Raw genomic sequence first — 22260 nt, forward strand, 5'->3', positions numbered from 1 at the left:
TTCTAAAACTGTCTTGGAGGTGTTTTCGCATTGCTTGACTATCTCGCCAAAACTAAGCGGGATCTTTCGAGAATGGTTGAAACCTATGTGCATTCTTGAGACGTGGGGCTTTAGCTTCAGTTTGCATTCTTCGAGAGGAGTTGGCAGTCGGCAACCTCTCTCAGAGAGCATATTTCTTCTTCGGAGGCATCTTCCTCTGTCGTTCTTAGACGAGCATCAACTGTAATACAGAATAATCGGACGGGGTAAATTTAGGAAGACAGACAGTTGGACAATATCTGGATGAGGCGTGGTACGGAGACCAGCGGGAATCGTAAATCAAAGTTTAATTGGTCTACAATCACATCAAGAGTATAAACTTAAGACTTTTGACTTGTCAATGTAGACGTAGTAGTATAAATTCAAAAACTATTCGGTAACCTAAATAACTGTGAGGATTTCACCAAAAAGACGTGGTCCAATCCAAAAGTCAGAAGATAAAGTAAGAAATGACTAAAGCTCGTTAAGTAAGAATAGTATGTGATGGCTCAGCCAAGTGTGGGGGTAAGGAGTTCCTGACAGGAGATGATAATGACAACAAGGAGATAGATGCAACACTAAGGCAATCATTATCAACATCCCAAGAATAACTTTTATCACTTTGAATAACATTCTGGTTATAAATGATATAATTGAAGGCTAATAAACTGGTGGACCAGGTGGCGGTCTGAGATATAAAATTGGGGTTTTGTTCCAGGTTTGATGTGGAACAATGAAGTTTTAAGCTTTCAAATTTCAGTGTGGAATGAGTGTGGTTTTGTTTGAGGATTAATTAATATTCTCGTTGGTTTTTGGCTGTGACTCCACCTCAACATGCTGCTACGATCGAGGATCACTAAATCAGTCCTCGCTAGTAGGCTTATTAAACCATATGAGAATATTCTTCAGACAGGGTTTATTTTCAGTTAGGCAGACAACAGAAATGTGATTTGTGTTAACTAAATCAGGTTAGAAAATTGCTTTACAATCATGAAATGAATTATTGGATGATCTACAAGATTAATATTGAAGTGCTGTGCTGAAATTTGTGTTATTAACTTTAATATTACGGTGTACTTGCTCTCTTGTTACTTTTGATTTATTTAATTCTCCTGGCCGTGGGACTTCACAGAGTATTATCTAAAAAGGGTGGGTGTCATATTTCGCACATTGCAGACTCTGTCCTTTCCAACTCTGCTCGGTTTACTTGGAAGAGCAGAGTTGCCCCGGTTCAGTCTGACGTGATCGTTCACTCATATTAAATGAGAGCTCCGTCAACGTCAGGATGAATGCCAGTCTCCGGTCCCGCGTGAAATGAATTTCCCTGTCCTTCAGTTATCCGGAGGGCCAGGGCTTCCTTGGTGCGACCAGCAGCCCTGGCCAGGACGTCGCACCACGTCATTAGTTTACCAAATTTAGGAGATGGCCGGTTGGCCAGTGTCCGACAACAGCTGAGCATATTGGCAATTCCGGTAAAGTGAAGTGAGAAGGGGCCAAGATAGCTTACAGCCTGACTCCGCGGAGCAAATAACCTGCCATTAGGCCGTTGGCTCCAGCATTTTCACAACAAGACTATAGTCGCCCGGCTCTCCAGGCCGCCCCTACTGGGCTAACGCTACAATCTAACTTCACGTCAAAACTTGAAGTGGTTGAGCAACGCAGGGTGTGTTCCGGCGCTATGACTGGTTCCTGACGAGGAACTCACGGAAGTGCGTTCAGGAGCAGCTTATCACATAAAACAAGTAGTAGATTGCTCACATGTATATGTATTCCCTTTTTTTCCCCATGAAGGGTTGTTTGGGAGTTTTTCCTGATCCAATGTGATGTTTTGGGACAGAGATGTCTATATGTACAGATTGTAAAGCACTCTGAGATAAATTTGTAATTTGTGAAAATGGGCTATCCAAATAAACTGAATTGAATTGAATATCATAATTTTCTAATTTGCAAATGCACATAAAATGGTAACATGTTGAATTTTGGACACACTGACCTGGTCTTACCTGATGATGGTTCTATGAAAAGACTAAAAATGCATTGTCATCCAATCTAATTCAACACCACAAATGTAAGCAGACTGGCAAGTCTTGCTGCAACATTTGGTTGGTGAAATAATTCAGAAGATTAAAAAATTAAATGTAGTTTAAATGTTGTAAAAATATAAAATTATATTTTACCTTATAAAGTTTGCAATGTCAAATGTTTTAGTTAAACATTAGAATTTAGCTGTCTAACTATTTGAGTTTTTTTTTGGATTATCTGACACATACTAAATCCAATATTCAGTGTTTTTTGTCTATTTTTTTTACTAACTCGTGGGAAAAAACATCTGGTTAGTGCAGCTTTATTGACTTCTGAGTGACCTTTGACCATCTGAACTCAGACAACAGGTGTCCCTCTGGAGTCCCTGGTTACGGTGGTGAAGCCAGGCCTCCCCACCACAGCTGACTTGTACATCCTGCCACTGGACAGGAAACCAGCCAAGACAAGCAAGGTTCAAGATAAGGTACAGACACATTTTGAGAAAAGTAGAATGTATGACGAAGAGCCCTACAAATTAAGCTGCAGAATATGGAAACAGGCATATGAGCATACCAGGGAGATTTTTTTATAACGATATATATTTTTTCTTTTTTACAATTTAATTACCGAGCACACCAAAGCTTGGAGGATTTTTTTTTAATACTAAAGAACTCACAGTGATTCTGCAGCACTGTTACTGATATTTTAATCACTGCATTCTGTGGTATTGTGAGTTTGTTTTAGACATACTGGTCGGTGTTTACATTGCACCGCAGGCCATTGTGTTAGAGACACAGTACACGCTTGCCGACTGGATACTGGATACTGTGTGTGGAGCAGACAAACCCGGACTCTTATTGTCCTTGGTGACTTTAACAAAAGGGAACTTCATAAATATAAACAATTCATGAAATGCTCAACCAGAGAGAAGAACACTCTAGATCACTGTTAGAGTAGAATCCGCAGGGCCTAACACAACATCTCCAATTCATCCACTAGCATCTGAACTGCTCAGGGAAACCACACCAAGATCCTGTTTGTGGATTCACCTCTGCCTTCAACACCACCATCCAAGCTCTGTTGCAGCTGCAGCAGCACTTAAACGACTCCACCTGCTAGTGAATCACAGACTTCCTATCTGACAGGAAGCAGCATGTTAAGCTGGAAAAACTGCTCTTCTTCGAGTCTAGTACACCACCTCACACCCACTCTTCCCTGTGATACCACCTCCGTTAAGCTCCTGGAGTTTGTCGATGACACGCAATGGTTCCACCTCATCCCTGCATTAAATTGACCATCTGATGACATGGTGCTGACAAAAAAACTGAGAGCTCAACGGGGGAGGTAGTCCATGTAGCCTGTCTTTTATTTAGTGTTGAACACAGCACTAAGGTCTAACAAGACCAGTACAGAGATGAGTCCTCTATCAGCACTAAGGTCTAACAAGACCAGTACAGAGATGAGTCCTCTATCAGGACTAAGGTCTACCAAGACCAGTACAGAGAGGAGTCCTCTATCAGGACTAAGGTCTAACAAGACCAGTACAGAGATGAGTCCTCTATCAGCACTAAGGTCTAACAAGACTAGTACAGAGATAACTCCTTTATCTGATGCTATTAGGAGGTCATTTGTAATTTTCACCAGTGCTGTCTCGGTGCTGTGGTGTTTTCTAAATCCTGACTGAAACTCTTCAAATAAACTATTATGATGTAGAAAGTCACACAACTGGTGTGCGACTACTTTCTCAAGGTTCTTGGAGAGGAAGGGGAGGTTAGAGATCGGTCTGTAGTTAGCCAACACCTCTGGATCCAGAGTAGCTTCTTCAGGAGCGGTTTAATGACAGCTACTTTGAAGGAATGTGGTACATGGCCTGTTAGCAAAGACTCATTGATAATATCTACTAGAGAGCTGCCAATTAAAGGCAAAACGTCTTTAAGCAGCCTCGTCGGGATGGAGTCCAAGAGACAGGTAGACGGGGTCGAAGAGACAGGTAGACGAGTCCAAGAGACAGGTAGACGAGTCCAAGAGACAGGTAGATGGGGTCCAAGAGACAGGTAGACGGGGTCCAAGAGACAGGTAGACAGGGTCCAAGAGACAGGTAGACGGGGTCCAAGAGACAGGTAGATGGGGTCCAAGAGACAGGTAGACGGGGTCCAAGAGACAGGTAGACGTGTTAGAAGTAGAAACCGTTGAAGACAGTTGGTCTAGGTTGATGAGAGAAATCCATCCAAATATACACGACCCGGTTCATGTTTGCTCGGTGCGTCCCCTCTGGAACTCCTGGAGTTTATCCCTCGCTCTCTGTGCCACGGCTGGTCCTTTTTCCCGGCGACCCGATACTGCTATACCAAAAGTTCACAGAGCCGTGTTTCCAGGTTGCTCTCTCCTTTGGTAGTGTCCAGCTCTTCCACGAGGAATCCGCATGTCTTCAGCTCCCACTGCGCTTCTTGTGCACTGATGTATGTTCGGGTCCCCGTATCCCAGTGGATACAGATATTTGTGGATGGTGTTTGGAACGAATCCCCTTTTCCTTTGAGGCTTTCTTTAACTTGTTGTATTCCTTGTACTTCTTGACTATCTTGAAGCAGAGAGTTCGGTTACCCAGTTAGATTTTTCACTTTGTCCAAGCTGTCTTACACGTTTAAATATGCTGGGATTGGCTGCCCAAGATGGTTTTAGTATTTCCTTGTAATTTCTTTTTTTAATGATCCACAGCGTATTCCAGCCATCATACAATTCTTCAATGGCAACAATGTCAGCTTTGTTATGCGTGGAGGACTTCAAGTGCTGGTGAAGCTAGCTGATCCGAACGCAGGTACGGTATTATCGCATATCATTTGCTTTGGTCTGCTTTTTAAAAATATTTTTTTTCAACGTTCTTTAATTTCATGTTATTGATTCATTTCCCAGGGCTAAATCTAATTGCTAATGGCTCATCAGATACAGCAGCAGAGACTGGTGCATGTATGAGCCATACACCTGTAGCTTTCTGTTTGGAGGCTTAACCCCAAGGCTCTTTGATTTCTGTAAATTTGTCTTCTCTGTGCTCATCAACTGACCATCCTTTCCATGAATGGTCCTGTTTTGTGCAAACAATATCTTTAGTTCAGTTCTATGTTTTCTTCCTACCACATCTGTCCCTATGCTCTTACATCAGACTCCAGTTTTTGTCTTGCTCACTATACTTTCTGGATTTGCCAATAGCTACTTTTTTCATATAAATCAGAATAATTATGTGATTATAAATATAGTATTCCTTTCCGTTGATGTGTTGTGTACTTCCCCAGGCTACCATGGAGCTGTTGGAGGTCCAGGTTTTTGGGCCCTTACAGTGACTTTCTCAGTAAGCATCATCGCCACTGGCTGCTTCATCCTTTACAAGTTCAAAAGGTAAGCCATATCAAAAGTTGTGCCATGTAAAAATGTCAAATAATGAAATCCTTGGACGAGATAGATTTCCCACTGAAGTTTATGATTATGGCCAACACTATTCAACAGAATGGCAGATGAGATTTTAAAAAATCCTTTAATCATATGAACACCTATGGGATGGAGAGTGGTGGTGGAGCAGGTCGGTTTGGTAGGAGGGGGCCAAATTACGGAGGCCTTTGTGAGTGAGGAGAAGGACTTTGTATTGGATCTGTTGTGGGATGGGGGAGCCAGTGGAGGTTCTGGACAATAGGGGTGATGTAATCACAGGAGCGGGAGTGGCTGAGCAGACGAGCAGCAGAGTTTTGGATGTACCGGATTTTATTCCGGATTTGGACGATGTGGGATTAAAAATACGGTTGCAGGAGTCGATTCTGGAGGTGATGAAGGCATGGATCATAGTTTCAGCAACAGATGAGGAGAGTGATGGGCCGATGTTTTTTAAATTAAAAAAATCCAGTTCTGGTGCTGTCAAACATGACTCCAAGGTTGCAGATGTGTGGCGAGGGGACAAAGGGGAGTTGTTGATAGTGAGGCAGAAGTTGTGTTTTAGTGAAGGATTTGGGACCGATGATGATCATGTCAGATTTAACACAGTTGAGTTCAGGCAGTTGGTTTGCATCCATGATTTAATGCCAGTGAGGCAGTAGGTTAGAGTGGAGTGAGTAGCAGTGGTTATGGCCTACATAGTTTCTGATTCAAGACTTGCATGACGTTAGTGATGTCAAGCGGAGCATCGCAACGCTGATTGGCTGACACAGCCTCAAACACTTTTTCCGCCGGTGTTTGAAAATGCAGCATTCGCGAATGAGGCGCATGTTTCATAAAGACAGTTATTTAACAATATGCTTGGGAGTAAGTACAATTATACAGTGTTAAAGTTAAAGTTATACAGTGTTAAAGTTACAACCAGCCCTCTAAGGGCAGCCATGATGTGGCCAATAGTGAAAATTTGACACCCCTGCATTAAAGCAATGGATGCTGCACTAGAGATAATGGGGGGTATTACCCAGAATCCAGTATTTATTTACAATGATCCCAACCCAGCTCCTGGTATTGTTCAACATTCTGGACATGCACATTCTGACCACATTTTACAGAAGAAATAGAATACTCAATACATTAATTCAATTCAGTTTATTTTATATCGCCCAGATTCACGAATTACAAATTTGCTTCAGAGGGCTTTACAATCTGTGCACATAAGACATCCCCGTCCCAGGACCTCACATCGGATCAGGAAAAACTCCCAAGAAATAGAAGAAAACAATTTCTCGGGGGGGAAAAAAGGGAAGAAACCTTCAAAGCAACAGAAGAGGATCCCTCGCCCCGGATGGACAGAAGAATATATGTCATGTGTATAGAATGAACAGAGTTACAGAGTTACAACACATTCAATGAATATGACAGCAATTATTTTTAAATGAGTACTAGGCATGGTCCAGATAACAACTGTGGATAACCTGTGGATTATTTTTCCCCACTGTTTTTCAGGAAGCTCCCAGGTAGCCGTAACGTCTATGCTCCGATGCACAACGAGAAGGAGCAGGAGATGACCAGCCCTGTCAATCATAGCGAGGACACCCAGGACATCATCCAGGGTCAGGAGTTCATTGACGATGACCTGGACTCGCAGACTCTAGGTAACACAGGAGGTAGCACCGCGTTCCGTTCACTTATAAGTACCACTAACCACTGCTACGAAAACTTCAGCCACTAACACCTGAAGCTAACACACAGTCTTTCACCAACTCTATTTGGAATTTTTATTGTCAAGTGACAAGCAATTAGGCAGAATAAAGACTGTAAAGGGATAAAGGTTGGAAAAGAAGAACACATCATTCGGCTTTTTGCAGATTATGTGATCTGTGACTTAGAGTAGGGGTCCCCAACCCCCGGGCCGCGGCCCGGTACCGATCCACGGCTTGGTTGGAACCGGGCCGCGGAAAAAAGTGAATACAAAAACTTGTACTTTTTCTTTTTTTTAACAGTCGGAAAAATATATTATTTTGAAAAAGGACCGGATACACCCGTGTGTACGTCTGAGCCGCGTTCAGGAGTCCTAAAGTTCGGGTTTATCGCTGCAGGCGAGTCTCACGCGCTGAACCCTCTGCTGGCGGCACATTTCAGTGACAAAGAATCTTAAAACATATTCAACCTGCTCAATGAATTCTGTCACTTCAGGGAAATGACAACTGTTTTCAAGTTGGCCGATAAAGTCGCTGCTGTGTGGGTGAGTGAACAGCGGAATATTCTACATGTTTCAGACGTTGACCGGGTGGAAGAGGCTTTCAAAAGAGTTTGAGCGGTACTCCAACCACAAAAGACCCGGCTGCAAAAGAATAGACCTGCGACCCATTTGAAAACAAACCCACCCGGTGAATCGAGCCCGTCCGAGCTAGAAGAAAATTTGTTCGAGATGCAAATGACGGTGGCCTTAAGGGACATTTCACACAACAACTCTGCGGGTGTTCTAATGACAGCGACCAGAACTCGGTTAGGAGCAGCGGACTCCATTAGCGACTCGTTGCAGGTAAACAAGCGCACGGCTCACACTAATTCGGCGTAATGATGAGTTGTAGTTTTGGCACTTTATGCCCTTCGTATAATTGTATGACGTCATATTTATTACGTCATTTATATTGCCGGTCCGTGAAAATAATTTCTGACACGGAACCGGTCCGTGGCTCAAAAAAGGTTGGGGACCACTGATTTAAAGGACCCTGACAAATGGCTGCCTATCTTAATCAAACAACTTGAGACCTTCAGTTTTTACTCTGGATATAAATTGAATCTGAGATTTTAACAATAAATTACAAACCATCCAAAATTATATGATACACTTTAAAAAAATATATATATGTTTTATTGATTTTCACAGTTTTTATCCCAACAGGGTAGAGGATCCACACATGTCTCAGGGCAATTACAGATTGAAATGTAAAACCCAACCATATGTAGGGTTACAGGCTATGGAACTTATACAGTACATTCAGGTAATTCCAGGTACATTCAGAATGTAGACAAAGTCAAATAACTGCAATAATTGATCAGGCAACGTAAAGCACTTTAGAAATGAAAAATAATAGAGTGAGAAGTTGCATGTAATGGCTAAAGGAAAAATGAAAAATAATAGAAAACGAAAGAGAAAAAACAACAAAAAGGGGAGGGATGCTTACTGCTGTTATCGAGCGGATCCACCTTAGTCTATGTCGAGAGGTTATTGTCAGGAGTCGTAGTAGTCTAGAAAAGGTCTCCATAATTTACTAAAGGTTTGGGAGGACACTCTGAGAGTATATTTGATTTTTTTAACTGTCAGGAAATACATGACATCTTTTACCCAGTGGTAGAACGCTGGATCCATCTCAGGAGGATCAAACAACGAGCAAGATGTGATGTGAAGGCTACGATCACATTGGCATTATTTGGTAAACGGGCACGGACTTCCTCTGGAATTAAGCCAAAGAGTGTGCAGATTGGGTCTGGGTCAAATTGAGCTGCAAACATCTCACCATAAGATTTAAAAATACTTAACCAAAAGTTGGCGAGTTTCTGGCATAGCCAGAACATGTGTAACAAGTCTGCTGGCTGGCTTTTACATCGAGGACATAACGGATCAGAGTTAGGGTACATTTTTGCCAATCTAGCATTAGTGTTTAATGCGCCCTGTGTACCACTTTTAGCTGTATTAAGTTGTGTTTAGCGGATGTAGATGTAACCCTAACCCTAAAATATATTCCCATTGTTTATTCGTTATAACCACTCCAAGATCTGAGTCCGATGCCATTCTTACATTTTCTAAGGAGTGTGTGGGTTGATATCGTTAATGAGCCCGTAAGTTTGGGATATCAATCCTCTACTGTTCGGGTTCAGTTCTAGGAGGCTGTCAACATGAGATTTTATGGGCTTGTTTGGAAACGAGTTAAAAGTGTTTCTTACAAAGCTCCTGATGCAAGTAGCGGAAGAAATTGTTCTTTGGTCGATCATAGATTTGTGATAGTTCTTATTTTTGAACATTGGGCGCATATTACTTCAAAAGTCACCAAATGTAGCAAGCTTGTCAGGCTCGGGGAAAACAGATGTATGATATAGACTTCAAAATTGGGTTTTAAAAAATTGCTCACGAGTGCACCCTCAAAGTTTGACAAGCGACGCCCCTCATCCAGAATGTTCGATTGACTTGAAATTGTTCACACATGTTCACTTGGTTTTCTTCACTTTTTTAAAAACGCATAATTGGCCAGTTCTCCTACACGCTGGGTCCGATTCATACCAAACTTGTGTTTTATCATGATATCATGTCACCTATTCTGTATTAAATGTTTTTGGATATGTCATTGTGTTAAGATTATACGGCCCAATGAACCTCTTAGGGGCGTGTCTTGTTTTTCAATGCTCATAACCTCAACACTTTTGGGACTAATCACTCCAAACGTGCAGTATATGCATTGCATCTAGGGACCTGCACAATAGGGGGCGCTACAATAATTCATCAAAGTTGGGAGTTTCTTGCTTGAATTTGTCAGTTTTTGCCGTTATACATTTATGGATTTCTACCACAAAACTTGCCCGATTCGACTTCACTCTTGTTCAAGGATAATCTCAAGGCTTTAACAATGAATACGGAGGAGAATGGTGATTTCTCACCTAACTTTACTTGTCGTGATGTGTACCCCAATAAACTTAAATATACTTTCTGTGATTTTGTTATGTTATAGAGTAGACTATTGCTTCAACTAATCCAATCCTGCCAAAAATAATCATGCATGATGCCAGTCAAGGCCTGAACACATTTACATGAAGAAACATTAGAATGTGTCATAGGAACACGTACTAAAAAAATCAAATGACTATAGTGTTCTACTTCCACAATAATGTTATCGCCTTCGGTGTGTAGTTTTTTCAACACATCGGTGGCTCAACATCATAAACATGTGCCCAGTGACTTAGGCCACGTTTACACATAGCCGGGTATTTACAGAAACGAAGATTTCTGCCCCTCCGTTTTCGAAAATAACGTTGTACACACAAGGTCGTTTTCAAAAAAGTTTCTGTTTATATGAACCCGCATAAATACGCCCCTGGGCGCCGTCATAACTATGCCAAACCTGCAGTCGGCAGTGTAACGAGAAGGATTAAGACATGCAAACCAATCAGAATTCTCAAGACTCGAGACCTTCGAGAAGTATCCTCATGTCAAGGAGGAAATAACTCGGGCGCACCTGACAACGAAAATGAAGCCGGTCGACACTGGACGTAAGAGCCAGTGTTGCCAGGTCCGCGGTTTTCCCGCGGAATTGGGCTACTTTTGAAGTGTTGCCGCGGGTTGAATTTGACGTCCGCTGGTTCGGGTAGACCTATTTTGCATGCAAATTACATGAATATCTTTAAATAAAAATCCATATTTTAAATGAAATAATTTATTTATACACAAATCCTACCAAACTGACTCCAGATCAGCACGTACACACATGGACATTGGACACGTCCACATACACACACTTTAAAAGCAGTGTATATGGTTTGGCACGGGCATATTTTGAGTTCTGATATTGGGCTGGTACACACAGACCTGGCAACCCTGGTAGGAGCGGCCAAACTAACTGTAAACATAGGACGCTCACATGACGTGAAGTATTTTTAGTCGCATACTGTGACGTTTGACAACCTAAAACTCCGTTTGACCTAGTTCACACGCAAACACAAAAACGGAGTTTTCAGAAATCTCCACTTTGGCCGGAGTTTTTAGAAATGATCGTTTTCCGTGATAAAACCTCCGTTTTTGTGTAAATGTAAGGCCAAAACGCATGAAAATATATGCGTTTTCCCATCGTGTAAACGGGGCATTAGAGATCTGTGGTCACTTCCAAGCCAGGACAAAAAATGTTGCATCACTTTTTTTAAAACATTTAATTTTCATGACTCGGTCTACACCAGCGGTCCCCAACCTTTTTTGAGCCACAGACCGGTTCCGTGTCAGAAATTATTTTCATGGACCGGCAATATAAATATGACGTCATCAAAATTATACGACCGGCATTAAGTGCAAAAATACAACTTTGAATCAGTGTGCGCCCTGCGCTTGTTTATCTTGCAATTACGGAGCAGACGTAACAAACACACCGACGTGTGTTTGTTACGTCTGCTCCGTAATTGAGTTCTGGTCGCTGTCATTAGAACACCGGCAGAGTTGTTGCTTGAAATGTCTCTTTAAGGCCACCGTCATTTGCCCTCTCGAGCCGATCTTCTTATGGCTCGACGGGCTGGATTCAAAATATTTTTCCGACTTTGATTGGGGACCGCTGGTCTACACTTCACGTCGAGAAACATGATGCATGAATATGTTCACATCGTGAAACCGCCACCTACTGGCTCAACTGGACTTGCTCGAATCAGCCCCAAACTTATCAAGCTTGAGGATATCAACATCTAAATTCACTCAGTCAAAGCATCACCTACTGGCAAAAGGGAATGGACACATTTTATACTATGATGTACTCCTATTTTAGTGGCTTGGGATGCTCAAAAACCCATGCAACTTTATACATGTGTCAAATTGAACAGGCTCTTGGAACTCCACTGGACTTCCTCAAATCTGCCCCAAACTTGTCATGGATGTGACAAGTTACGGCAACATTTTTGTTTCTGTACTGTTGCTGGAAAAATGTCAAACATTTCCTTCTACTTTTTATTCATTTTTGAACATTGCTCATGTTTGTTTCTGTTCTGTTTCTCCTACCCTCTTGTTACCAGGCAGCCATTCCGGTGTGGTCCTTAGCATCAACTCCAGAGAACTACACACTTACTTGACCAGCTGATGCCTGCCATGGCAATGCTAACGAGCTAGACTAACAAGCAGCATCGTGACTCCACTCGGCCGTCCTCCCCTCTCCTTCTCTTTTTTACCACACCATGGCTTCCTGAACACTTCAGCAGCTAAAATGTGATTTTTGGTATGGAGGTCTTGATGGCCTCACATGGACACTTGGTTGTTTTCTTTTCAAAACACAGATAACCTAGTCTCTTACAATGCTCAAAAGCAGTGACTAACTATTTTTCAGTAATATTCAGTCAGAGAATGTTGATCCATTTGGTAATCCAAAAGGCCATTGCCACTGAAATTAGGTAATGGCCAAAGATGGGTGCACTTTAATGATTTTCAAGCATTGAGTTGTGAATATTGGAGAGAAAATATCTTTATTCTTTAATTGTATTCACCCTTTGCTTCCCACCAATAGACAATAATATGACAGTTTTGGCATGCAAGATAATGGTGTTGCACTTTCTTAAATTCATATTTCACAGCTTCTCTGGAATCCTACTATTCCTCCTCCCCAATCTTTCTGCGTCAGAGTTTCCCTAGAGTCATACACCATCGTGAAGGCAGCGTAGTTGATGTATTTTACTGTATCAGCCTATATTAGGCATAGCCCACAGTGGAATAATGGCTCCTTTAAGATCTGGTAGTTTGTATGTAAATGTTTAAATATGAGCAATCTCTACTTTGTACATGAGTTTGGGAGTGATTTACTACCAAGCAATTTGTTTTAACTCGGTTGAAAATAATCTCCAGTTTCCTTTTCCTTTCATAATCCAGTGTAAAGTCATGTTCAAGATAAGTGTATCGTCTTCATTGTTAACTGGAAATAATTTTCTTCTCATATAAAAAATACTCGCAACTACACGGTGACAACTATGTATATGGATACTGTATATTTGATAGACCTTATTCCTCAGTTTCAATGGTTATTGATGTGGCTTTCGATTAAGTCTTTGTCTTTGTTCAGTTGTTTTGTTTGTCTGTGTCAATAGATAAACAAAACAACTGAACAAAGACCTTTTGATTTAGTCTGTATACTTTACAGACTCTGATTTAAAAGGTCTTTGGATGTCAAGCATTTACAGTTTTTCTTATGTTACTTTTGATGAAGTACTTGCTGTCGACACATACCAAACAAAACAACTGAACCCTTCGGGTGTAAAGCCTTAACAGACTACCAATGCAAACCCCTTCAGATCAATCACTCATTCTGATATACACCTTTTGTACATATTATGCTCATGTTCAACTTGTTCTTATTTTTCTGGTGATGGGTTGTCATGTATCAGTCCCCCTAACCTTAACAAAGTAGAACTTATGATATTCCAATATAGGGAAGAGTAAGGTTGACCACACCATTTTTTATGTTCCTCTCTTTTTTTAGGGTTGTTTGATGTATTGATTTTGTTTTTTAAAGAATTGTGTCCTGGAAGCTTATTGCACTCAACCTGCATCCTGGAATAAATCACTCTCGTAACTTGTCTCTTCTTTTTATCAGATGCAGTTATGTTTTCCTTGACAAAATCCCCTTTTGAGTTCTCAGCCAGAAATGTATTTTGGGACCTTAAAATTAGAAATGGCAGCTTTTGGCAGTAACTGGTACCAGCACATATGTATACACAAATGTAGATACACATATGTTACAACAGTTACAGTTACAGTTTTGAAACCTGTTTCATAACAAAGTAAAACTTTAAAATAAAATCTGCTGTTGCACTTTCAGACAATTTGCTGGCTAAGCTAAACCTGAAAACATCACTTCACAGCCTAAAGCAGGGGTGGGCAAACTTTTTGACTTGCGGGCCACAATCGGTTCTAAAATCTGACAGAGGGGCCGGGCCAGGAGCATTTGGACAAGCAATGTAATTTATTAAACCTGGAGATTGCGTCTGATTTTTATACATTTCAATTAAAGGTGCAAAGTTAAAGAAATCAACATTTACTGGAAAAAGATCAATGGAAGCACTTTCAACATTCAAAACATATACGAAATAATCAAGCTAAATCATTTCTAATTATTTTAAACCCCGCAAAATAATGGACGGATTGTCTCAGCTCTCTATATAATGAGGCACAATTGTCCTCAGGTACAAGTGGAAAGAGAAAATATGGCCCTAAAGCTAAAAATTGAAGTTTTTTTTTATTTTTATTCTTCATATCGCAATAAATAATAAATACACCTTTACTCATGTGGACCAACTGTTTTTGTAATTGGTTGACCAAAAGGTCATAGGTTCACAAAAGCAGTGAAATATCTGAATACAATGCTAGGAAGTTTGGGTGCGCCGCAGAATGGTCGCACTGATGAGAGCTCCGCCAAAACTATCTAGCGTTTTGTTTGTTTTGTTACTGTTAGTTGTTTGTTACGTTAATGTTGCAGTGTCGTTAATTCAATACGACCAGCAGACACTTATGGAGATCAGATTTGCACTCGGAGAGGACTACTACAAGAACTTTAATTCAACTTTCCGGAGTGCGAGTTCGGACTGCAGCGGGCTCTTTGTTGTTCCGCCGTCGGATATACCCACAAGACGGAGGAAGAAACGAGGCCGACGTGCTGGAGTTCTCGTTCGAAATCGGAAAAGGTATTTCAAACCTGCTCTACCATCCATACTACTTGCCAACGTTCAGTCCATCGACAACAAGATGGATGATCTGAATGCACGTATTAAATTCCAACGGGACATCAGGAACTGCTGTGTATTGGCATTCGTCGAGACGTGGCTCGTCCCGGAGATATCCGACGCGGCAGTTACTCCGTTGGGATTCAGCATACACCGTCAGGACAGGACAGCTGATTCAGGCAAGCGAGGGGCGGAGGGGTCTGTGTTATGGTTAATTTTTCTTGGGCTACTGACATAGCAGTACTAGCATCTCACTGCTCTCCAGTCCTCGAGCTGTTGACTGTAAAAATCAGACCCTTCTATCTACCGCGGGAGTTTACTGCAGTCGTTCTGAGTGTAGTCTACATTCCCCCCCAAGTAGATAAGGCTACTGCTCTGGATGAACTGTATGGAATTATCAACGGTCTGGAGAATGTGCACACAGAGGCAGCCTTTATTGTGGTTGGTGATTTCAACAGAGCCAACATGAAGAAAGTCCTGCCTAAATACTATCAGCACATTGACTTCTTCACACGTGGAGATCAGACCCTTGACCATTGTTATACGACATTCGGGACAGTTACAAACCCTCCCCGCCCTGCTTTTGGTAAAGCTGATCACACCTCCATTCTTCTGCTCCCCGCATATAGACAAAAGCTAAAACAGGTCAGACCGGCTGAGAGGACAGTCCATCAATGGAGGGACGAGAGTGTGGCGACTCTCCAGGACTGTTTTGACAACACTGACTGGCTGATGTTTTGGGAAGCAGCAGACGGGGACATTAATGAGTATACAGACACTGTTTCCAGTTACATCCAATATTGCATTGAGGACATCGTCCTGAAGAAGACTGTCCGGTCTTTCCCTAATCAGAAGCCCTGGGTTGACGCCGCGGTCCGGACCCACCTTAGAGCCCTGTCTGCTGCCTTTAACTCCGGGGATCCTGATCAGTACAGGAAGTCCAGATACGACCTTTTGAGGGCCATCAAAGCTGCAAAGAGGACATACAGGAGCAAGGTGGAGTCTAGCTACCATGGCTCTGACCCCAGGCGCATGTGGAGTGGATTAAGAGCCATTACAGACTACAAGGGGAGGGGCTGCAGTGAGACCCAGTCCTCTGTCCTTCTTCCAGACGAGCTGAATGCTTTTTTCGCTCGTTTTGAGGGACAGTGACCCCCCTGCAGCGGAGCTACCTGAAGGCCCAACCAGTGGTGTGCCTACTATAACTGTAGCAGAGGTGAGGCGCTGCTTCAATAAGATCAACCCTCGCAAGGCACCTGGCCCGGATGGCATATCAGGTAGGGCCCTCAGGGGTTGCGCTGACCAGCTAGCGGGGGTCTTCACCGACATCTTCAACCTCTCCCTCAGCCTGTCTGTACTCCCCACATGCTTCAAACGGACCACCATCGTCCCTGTGCCCAAGATCACCAAGGTCACCTGCTTGAATGACTACCGCCCGGTAGCACTGAACTCTGTGATCATGAAGTGCTTTGAGCGGCTGGTCAAATCATTCATCTGCTCCTTGCTGCCTCCCACCCTGGACCCGATGCAGTTTGCATACCGGTCCAACCGGTCTACAGATGATGCCATAGCCCTGACCACGCACACCGCCCTCACCCACCTGGACAAAGGGAATACATATGTGAGGATGCTGTTCATTGACTACAGTTCAGCATTCAATACCATCATCCCCTCCAGACTCGTCTCGAAGCTCGTAGACCTGGGACTCAGCACCTCCCTATGCAAATGGATCTTCGACTTCCTGACGGGGAGGCCACAGGTGGTGAGAATCGGTGACCGCACCTCATCTACAGTCATCACCAACACAGGCACCCCCCAGGGCTGTGTGCTCAGCCCCCTCCTGTTCTCCTTGTTCACACATGACTGTGTAGCTACGCACAGCTCCAACCTCATTGTCAAGTTTGCTGATGACACAACCATTGTGGGCCTCATCACTGGCAATGATGAGTCAGCCTACAGAGAGGAGGTTGCTACCCTGACTACATGGTGTCAGGATAATGGCCTCTCTCAACATCAGCAAGACAAAGGAGATGATTGTGGACTTTAGGAGACGGCAGGTGGAGGAGCACCCCTGCATATCAACGGTTCTGCAGTGGAAATGGTCAGCTGCTTCAGGTTCCTCGGGGTCAACATCAGCAACGACCTCACCTGGTCTGCTCACACAGACAAGGTGGTCAAAGCGGCCCGGAAGCGCCTCTTCTTCCTGAGGAGACTGAAGAAGTTTGGCATGGATTCAGTCATCCTCACCAATTTCTACAGATGCACAATAGAAAGCATCCTGACTGGGTGCATCACAGTGTGGGAGCTGCACAGCCAAGGACCGCAAGGCCCTACGTCGTGTGGTCAGGACTGCGGAGTTCATCATCGGTAGGGAGCTCCCAGCCCTGCAGGACACATACCGCACACGATGCCTCAGGAAGACTGGCAGGATCCTAAAGGACTGCCATCATCCAGCCTTCAGCCTGTTCACCCCGCTGCCTTCTGGAAGGCGGTACCGTAGCATCCGGTCTCGCACACAGAGACTGGAGAACAGTTTCTTCCCGAGAGCCATCAGGCTGCTAAATGGACACTGACACACGATCGACACTTTTGCACTCGACACTTTACACTCGTCACTTTACATACACTGTCACTTTCAGCCTGGTACTTACACTCACACTTTCTATTGCACTACCTGCTTTCACTTCCTGCTACTCCCATTTGTCTGTAGTCTAGTTATTATGTGTATTATATGTATATATGTTAGTACTATGTTCAGAGTTCTTGTACAGTGTGTATGTCATGTTATGTTATATTATGTTAGGCTATGGTAGTTGTTGTGTGGTGCCTTGTCCTAAGAATTTCAGTGCCCAGTCTGACCCTGTGTCATTCTGTGTATCTGACAATAAAAGACTTGACTAGATACATGTAAATAAATGTGGAAAACTACATTTTGTATTATCGTTTTGAGTAAAAGTTATGTGGTCTCACACATTCACCAAAATGATAAAGATGGGACTGAGAAATTACTTCATATTGCAGATAAAGCTTCATGAGGTGTGTGCAAATAAAAAAATGACCATTACATTTTTTTTCTTCAAATAAATATGTATTGTACATAAATAAATCTACATTATATACATGTTGAGAAATAGAAAACAGAACAGAACTATTGACACCGACTATTTACAATATGGCTTCACTTAATAACATCATGTCATCTTGTCACGAGACCTCTCTGCTGGCTGGGCAGGTGGAGCTGCAGGTGGAGCTGCAGGTGGAGCTGCAGGTGGAGCTGCAGGTGGATGCAGGCGCTGGTGAATCCTCTCTGTAAAATACAATACTAGTCAGCAGCGCGCACACGTAACGGACACGTAACAGACACTGTAAAACAGACACGTAACACACACGTAACCTTTGGTAAAGAAACGTACCCGGTCCAAGTGGCTCTCTTCTGGCTGCGTGTTCCTCCTCGTGGCTCTGTAGCTCCTCCTCCGGAGGCTCCGTGCTGCTCGCCAAAATCACTGCGGCTGTTTCTAAATGAGCCTCACCTGTGTGGTGGGCAGGTCCCTTGTGATTTACTGAGTGTTCATTGGTTGTTTTTTTCGCAAAATGTTGACAGACAAACGGATTGACAAATCATGGTTAATGGTTTTGTGTGACGAGTACTTTCCGCGCCAACGCACACCGGAAGTAAACAAAACTGCGATTTGGACAAGTTCGGCGGGCCGGATTAAAAAGCCTAACGGGCCGTAGTTTGCCCATGTCTGGCCTAAAGTGTTTAGATTTAGACAGTGAAGTGGTCAACATATATTCACAAAATCAACAAATTGAACAATCTAATAATTGTTGGGAGTATTAAAAAGGTGTAAATGCAGCATTGAGACTGTAAAGTGATAAACAGGTGTTTATGAAAATATCATGAGACACTTTTCGTGTGAAAATCAAAACATTGTGTATTCTTTAAAAAATCCACTTTCCGCCTCTGTCTAGGCTGAACATGCTTTTAGACATATAAATAGAAGAACATGCAGCTTTTAGGCAGTAAATTCATCAGTGAAGTGATGAAAGCATCAGGTATTCATGAAAATAAGATCAAACGTTTAAGTGTTTTGTTCTGAGACTCTTTCTTGTAGAAAGTCAAGAAACTATAAATTCCTTAAGAAAATCCACTGTTGGCATCTGCTTAGCCTGAAAATGCTTTTAAGCATATAAAAAGAAGAACTTGCATCTTTGAAGCAGTTAAGAGATTAACTGGTATTAATCAGGTATTAATGAAAAAATCATCAAATTTGAGATTTTACAGATTTTCAGGAAATTAAAGTTAGTCAGCTAAAAATAAATAATTGTAGTCATAATTTTCCAATAACTGAAAATGTATTTAAAGCAGATCATTAAAAGTGTATATAAAAATGAGACTTCTTTCTTGTTATTGATGAACTCTGCTATGTCCATGATTATTTCCATGAGTCATTACTGTACAGATTTTTAGAAAAGACAAAAAGATTTATTTTTTAAAATAATTTTCCAATATTTGAACAATTTCTTTAAAGCAGTGTATATGGAAATGACACTTCTTGTTCATGATGACCTCTGCTATGCCCATGATTTTTTACATGAGATATTACTGTAGAGATTTTCAGGGAAATGATGTTTTCAACCGCTGGCTGTCGAGGTGGTGCCCAGCGAATAATGTGGGCTACGTAGACAACTGGAAGACTTTCTGGGGAAAACCTGATCTGATGAGGAGAGACGGCATCCATCCCACGTTGGACGGAGCGCGTCTCATTTCTGCGAATATGACCAAGTTGATCACCGGACTTAATCTATGACAACCCAGGGTTCAGATCAGGAACCGGGAGCAGAGTTGTAGTTTAACACCCTTCTCTGCTCTTCCATTCGAGCAGTTACCCACCCATGACTTTAGAGTAGAGACTGTGTCTGTCCCACGGCCACTTCAATTAAATAAATTAAAAGTAAGCAGAAGAGGAGTCGTACACAATAACCTTATACAAGTTAACACCATTATTTCAGCAGTGCAACAAAATAGGTCTATTAAATGTGGTCTCCTAAATATTCGATCTCTGTCATCTAAAGCTGTGTTACTAAATGATTTAATATCAGATAATCACATTGATTTATGTTGCCTAACTGAAACCTGGCTGAGCCATGAAGAATATGTCTGCCTGAATGAATCGACTCCTCCAAGTCATATTAATACTCACATTCCTCGAGGCACCGGTCGAGGAGGTGGAGTAGCAGCCATCTTTGAATCGAGCCTATTAATTAATCCTCAACCAAAATTACACTACACCTCATTTGAAAGCCTTGTTCTTAGTCTTTCACATCCAACCTGGAAAACACTACAGCCAATTCGATTTGTGATTCTGTACCGGCCACCAGGTCCATATTCAGAGTTTATATCTGAATTCTCAGAATTTATATCAAGTTTGGTTCTTAAAACCGATAAAGTTATTATTGTTGGAGATTTTAATATCCATGTGGATGTTGATAATGATTGCCTTAGTGCTGCATTCATCTCATTGTTGGACTCGATTGGCTTCTGTCAGAGAGTACAGAAACCCACTCACAGCTTTGGCCACACGCTTGATCTTGTTCTTACTTATGGCGTTGACATTGAGCATTTGAACGCCTTCCCACAGAATCCTCTTCTGTCAGACCACAACCTCATAACTTTTGAATTTATACTACCGGAGTGTACTCCGTTAGTCAAAAGTTTCTACACCAGATGTCTAACTGACAGTGCTGTAGCTAAATTTAAAGAAGCGATTCCTTCTGTATTTGATTCGATACCACGTCTCAATATAACAGAGGACTCCTGGTCTAACTTTAGTCCGTCCCAGATTGATCATCTTGTTGACAGTGCCACAGGCTCCTTGAGAATGACACTGGACTCGATAGCCCCTCTGAAGAAGAAGACAGTGAGGAAGAGGAGGTTTGCTCCTGGTATAACCCTCAGACCCGCAAACTAAAGCAACGTCACGAAAGCTTGAACGCATATGGCGTTCAACTAATCTCAAGAATCCCGCTTAGTTTGGCGAGATAGTCTTAAAACATATAAGAAGGCCCTCCGTAATGCCAGAGCAGCCTATTACTCATCAGTAATAGAAAAATAAAACAACCCCAGGTTTCTCTTCAGCACTGTAGCCAGGCTGACAGAGAGTCACAGCTCTGTGGAGCCGAGCATTCCTATAAACCTTAGTGGTAATGACTTTATGAACTTCTTTAATGAAAAGATTTTAACTATTAGGGACAAGATTAATATTCTCTTGCCCATAACCAGTGCCAATCTGTCCTCAAGTGGAATGGCCTTGGAAACCGCTGTATGCCCTGGTGTATATTTGGAGGGCTTTTCTCCCATCAACCGTGACCAATTATCTTCAACGGTTTCTACTTCTAACCCGTCTACCTGTCTCTTGGACCCCATCCCGACGAGGCTGCTTAAAGACGTGTTGCCTTTAATTGGCGGCTCTCTATTAGATATTATCAATGTGTCTCTGCTAACAGGCCACGTACCACACTCCTTCAAGGTGGCTGTTATTAAACCTCTCCTGAAGAAGCCCACTCTGGATCCAGAGGTGTTGGCTAACTACAGACCGATCTCTAACCTCCCCTTCCTCTCCAAGATCCTTGAGAAAGTGGTCGCAAATCAGTTGTGCGACTTTCTACATCATAATAGTTTATTTGAGAAATTTCAATCAGGATTTAGAAAACACCACAGCACCGAGACGGCACTGGTGAAAATTACAAATGACCTCTTAATGGCAGCAGATAAAGGACTACTCTCTGTGCTGGTCTTGTTAGACCTTAGTGCTGCATTCGACACCATTGACCATGACATCCTGTTACAGAGACTGGAGCAGTCGATTGGCATTTCAGGCACGGCACTAATTTGGTTTAAATCCTATTTAACAGATCGATCTCAGTTTGTATTTGTAAACGATGACGCCTCGATAACCACCAACGTTAATCACGGAGTTCCACAAGGTTCCGTGCTTGGACCAATTTTATTTACCTTATACATGCTTCCTTTGGGCAATATTATCAGGAAACACTCCATAAACTTTCATTGTTATGCAGATGATACTCAACTATATCTATCGATAAAACCAGAGGAGAGCAACCAACTCTGTAAAATTCAAGCATGTCTTAAAGACATAAAACATGGATGACCTGCAACTTCTTGATGTTAAACTCAGACAAAACCAAGTAATTTTACTCGCCCTGAGCACCTCAGAGATCAATTATCTGGTGATGTGGATTCTGTAGACGGCATTGCCCTGGCATCCAACACCACTGTAAAGAATCTTGGCGTTATCTTTGATCGACTTGTCCTTTAACTCCCAC

At 42.4% G+C, this 22260-nt stretch overlaps 1 protein-coding gene across 2 annotated transcripts in view; it reads left to right on the top strand.

Annotated features, from left to right (window-relative positions):
* Positions 1–13766, top strand: part of sorcs2 (sortilin-related VPS10 domain containing receptor 2) — a 189811-nt gene extending 176045 nt beyond the window's left edge. Inside the window, exons 23-27 of one of the 2 annotated variants that reach the window (XM_056443212.1) lie at positions 2402–2524; positions 4756–4855; positions 5328–5430; positions 6964–7124; positions 12223–13766. In XM_056443212.1, coding sequence (XP_056299187.1) covers positions 2402–2524; positions 4756–4855; positions 5328–5430; positions 6964–7124; positions 12223–12287 — 552 coding nt within the window. In that variant the 3' untranslated portion in view covers positions 12288–13766. The remainder of the gene's footprint in view (positions 1–2401; positions 2525–4755; positions 4856–5327; positions 5431–6963; positions 7125–12222) is intronic. The other variant, XM_056443213.1, reaches the window with a different exon arrangement.
* The last annotated feature ends 8494 nt before the right edge of the window (positions 13767–22260 follow it).

This window comes from Pseudoliparis swirei, chromosome 21 (assembly GCF_029220125.1).
Source record: "Pseudoliparis swirei isolate HS2019 ecotype Mariana Trench chromosome 21, NWPU_hadal_v1, whole genome shotgun sequence".
Taxonomy (NCBI): domain Eukaryota; kingdom Metazoa; phylum Chordata; class Actinopteri; order Perciformes; family Liparidae; genus Pseudoliparis; species Pseudoliparis swirei.